Source organism: Sinocyclocheilus grahami, unplaced genomic scaffold (assembly GCF_001515645.1).
Source record: "Sinocyclocheilus grahami isolate Dianchi unplaced genomic scaffold, SAMN03320097.WGS_v1.1 scaffold1039.1, whole genome shotgun sequence".
In the NCBI taxonomy this organism is placed as follows: Eukaryota; Metazoa; Chordata; class Actinopteri; order Cypriniformes; family Cyprinidae; genus Sinocyclocheilus; species Sinocyclocheilus grahami.
The window spans coordinates 151,762-155,227 of record NW_015506218.1 but is presented as its reverse complement, the minus strand read 5'-3'; the positions used below and the strand labels follow the sequence as shown (position 1 = coordinate 155,227).

The window sequence follows — 3,466 nt, the reverse complement described above, 5'->3', positions numbered from 1 at the left end:
TATATATATGTGTGTGTGTGTGTGTGTATATATTTATATATATATGTGTGTGTGTGTGTGTGTATATATATATGTATATATACACACACACACATGCATATACAGTAGTCAACATTTGAAGTGGATCAAAACCTTTCATCAAAGTTGTCCTAAGACCAGAACGGGGATTGTTTTCGTTTTAGAACAACTTTGATGAAAGGTTTTGATCCACTTCAAATGTTGATTACTGTATATATGATTAATTTCTTTTAATTCTTGTTAACCACATTAATATTTAATGCAATTAAAAATATTCAGGTTTGCTGTGCTTGTTTGTAGGGCTGCACAGTTTGGCAAAAAATGTTGTGATCTAATAATAATAATAATAATTTATTATTATTAGTAGTGGAACTAAATAAAATATAAAATTAACTAAAATACTAAATATTACAGTAATATTTTGTTTTTATTTAATTTTGTATATAATGTTATATTAAATAATTTATATAAAATAAAGGAATTTTTACGTTACAACTGTAAAATTAAAATGTTATTTATTCCTTGTGTTCAGCCTCAGGTGAAGTGACGATCAGTGATGAACCTGTGACTTATGTGAAGGTCATAACCCCAGTGAAGACAGAGGTTAAAGCTGAGCCTCCCCCTTCTCCGGCTTTCGGCGCACATCTCCCCTCTTCTCCTCGAGCGTCCCAGCTTACCCCCACAGAGGCGGATCCTCTACCCGGCGAGGCCTCTCTGATGAGCAGACCTCGAGGCCGGGGACGCCCGCGCAAGATCAAACCCGAAGTGGAGCTCCACCTGCGAACCGCCAAGAACCGCCGCCGCCGCCGTAGCAGCAGATCAGCAGCTGAGGTTTCGGCCCTCAACTCCCCTGTGCAGGATCCTGCTCAGCCCGCTTTCCAGACGCCTCTCGAGCAGCCGCAGCACGCAGAGGCCGACAGCAGCGCGCCGATCACAGCATCTGGAGCCGGTCAGGGCGAGGATAACAGCCAGCCGGAGGACAGCATGAGGGAGCAAGCAGAGAAACGAGGCCAGTGGTTCAATCTGTTGCCTAAGGAGCCGTGCGACGAGACGTCGATCTCCCAGCCGTGCAAGAACACACCTGCGTCTGCTTCATCCCCCACTGAAGACACTCCTGCACCCCTCGATAGTGACCCGCTCGCTCCTCCTCCGCAGCCTCCAACAACGCAGGTTCACCCTTGAATAATGTCAGAAAGTTGATAAATATTCTGAATGCTGAACCTTTCTCCTTCTGATTGCTTCCCTCTTTTTCCTCAACCACAGATGCAGACGGAGACTCCTCCTCTTCCTCTTCCTCAGGTGTGCTCCACTCCAGCTCCCAGGGCCGGTAGGAGGCGCAGGAGAAGCAGCGGGACGTCCCGGGCTCTCTCTCGATCCAGTGCGGCGAAGAGGCGTGGCAGACCTCCCTCCAATCTCTTCCAAGAGGTGGAACTGAAGTACTTCACTCAGCTGGTGGTGAAGCCTATTCCATTAGGTGAGTGCCGTGATGTTACAGGAGTCATGCTGGACTTGACAATAAGGATGAAATGTGTTTTTGGCAATCTTGCATTCATAGATTACTTTAAAAGTTTTTCTAAGCCTTGCCAACTTGACCATTTAGTTTTCTCTGAAATACTGAGCCTGGGAATTGTCCTTGGATGGATGTTTATTATGTTTAGTTGAAATACTGTATGTCATCAAGGCAACTTTATCCAGCCCAGAGTTTCCCAAACTGATTTTGTGAACCTTTGGGAGTTTGTGAGGGAAGCTAATAATTATATTAATTTTATAATTTAATAATATACTCTATTGGTACAATGCAGAGAAATGTGAAAAATATTTATTATAAAATATTCATTACTTTTACATAGTGAAATATTGTTTACTCACCAAGAAAAATGTTATTTGTGTATCTTGAATGACATACTAAAACTCTTGGTTTCCAGCAGAGTAGCATTCATTGGCTTACTGTCTTTCTGTCTTACAGAAATGGTGAAGGGCTGGTGGTGGATCAGAGAACCGGAGGAGCTGACAGCCATTGTGAGCGCCCTCCATCCACGAGGCATTCGTGAGAAAGTGCTCCACAAACACCTCACCAAACACAGGGAGTATCTGTCTGAGGTCTGCACACGGCTCGTCACCGGTGAGGAGCAGCAGCATATACAGAGTGACTTTGGTTGATGGCGGCATGTTTAATGCATTCTTTTCCATTGTTTCCTCCCAGATCCCATCTTCCAGATGACAGTGGAGGATGGTGATGCCCTGCTGGAGGCGTCTAAACAGGCGTGGAGTGAGCAGGAGAGAGTCCTGCAGTTAGACATCAGTGTTCTCCAGTGGGTGGAAGATCTGGAGCAGAGAGTAGTCGGTGCAGACCTTCAGCTCAAGGTAAAGAAAACCTTGAAATAATCACAGTACTCTAAGGCAGAGGACTTCAGGCCTTTTCCTGGGGACCCACTGTCCTGCAGAGTTTAGCTACAACCCTAATCAAACACATCTGAAGCTGCTCATCAAGCGCCTCAAGATTGCTTGAAAACACCGGCAGGTGTGCCAAAGCAGGTTGAAAATAATCTTTGCAGGACCGTGGGTGCCCAGGAGCAGGGTTGAAGACCTGTGTGTTAAGGTCTTGCTCTATTAGTGACCACAGGGTGGCACTGTTTGTGTATGCTAGATTTGCAGCACACAAGCACACTCGCTTTATCACCATGTCCACAATTATCTTTTCCAGGTCTCCATTCCCAATGCAGAGAGTGACAATGAGGCTAGTCAGGAATCATCATGCTCTCAATTCCAGGTAGTGAAAAGCACACACTCAGGTGCTCTGTTATGAGTCCATTAATAGAGGAAACTGCTCAGTGAATTACTCTTGATGAGTATGACGCAACCTGACGAATTGCTCAGAGTGCTTAAATTAAAAGTAAATTGTCAGAGTTGTGGTTTATTCGCAGCTATGGGATTTTTGTCTGAATTAATTTTGTCTTATTCTCTCTCTTTCTCTCTGTGTATATATATATATAATGAATATTGTTGTACTCATTATTTTGATATTCCTTTGAGATGAGAGCAAAAACACATCCCATATAAACAAAGAGTTTCAGTAAATTGTCAGCGTTGCGGTTTATTCACGACTATGTCTGGCATCACTTACTGATGCCATTTCCCCTGGTTTTCTGTCCTCACTATCCAGAAAATAAATTATTTATAATATAATAAGTTATAAAAAAATACATAATAATAAAAATTTAAATAATTATAGTAATTAACATTTAAACCTGTATTAATCAATTTCATTATTTTATTTCAGTATTGCAGATTAATTAAACTTTATTTAAATTGAAATATTAGGTTAAAGGAGGCACTGCCTCCCTTGCATCTTCAGAGGAAACACCCCTGACATATATATATATATATATATATATATATATATATATATATATATATATTTGGGAGAGAGAGATTCACATAGATACAT

The 3,466-nt window shown here is 42.0% G+C and overlaps 1 protein-coding gene across 1 annotated transcript in view; it reads left to right on the top strand.

Annotated features, from left to right (window-relative positions):
- The window catches only part of LOC107565992 (bromodomain adjacent to zinc finger domain protein 2A), a 34,080-nt gene that overhangs the window by 23,132 nt on the left and 7,482 nt on the right, over positions 1–3,466 (top strand). Inside the window, exons 18-22 of the mRNA XM_016251341.1 lie at positions 551–1,188; positions 1,282–1,492; positions 1,985–2,140; positions 2,222–2,382; positions 2,723–2,788. Of these exons, the coding sequence (XP_016106827.1) occupies positions 551–1,188; positions 1,282–1,492; positions 1,985–2,140; positions 2,222–2,382; positions 2,723–2,788 (1,232 nt within the window). The remainder of the gene's footprint in view (positions 1–550; positions 1,189–1,281; positions 1,493–1,984; positions 2,141–2,221; positions 2,383–2,722; positions 2,789–3,466) is intronic.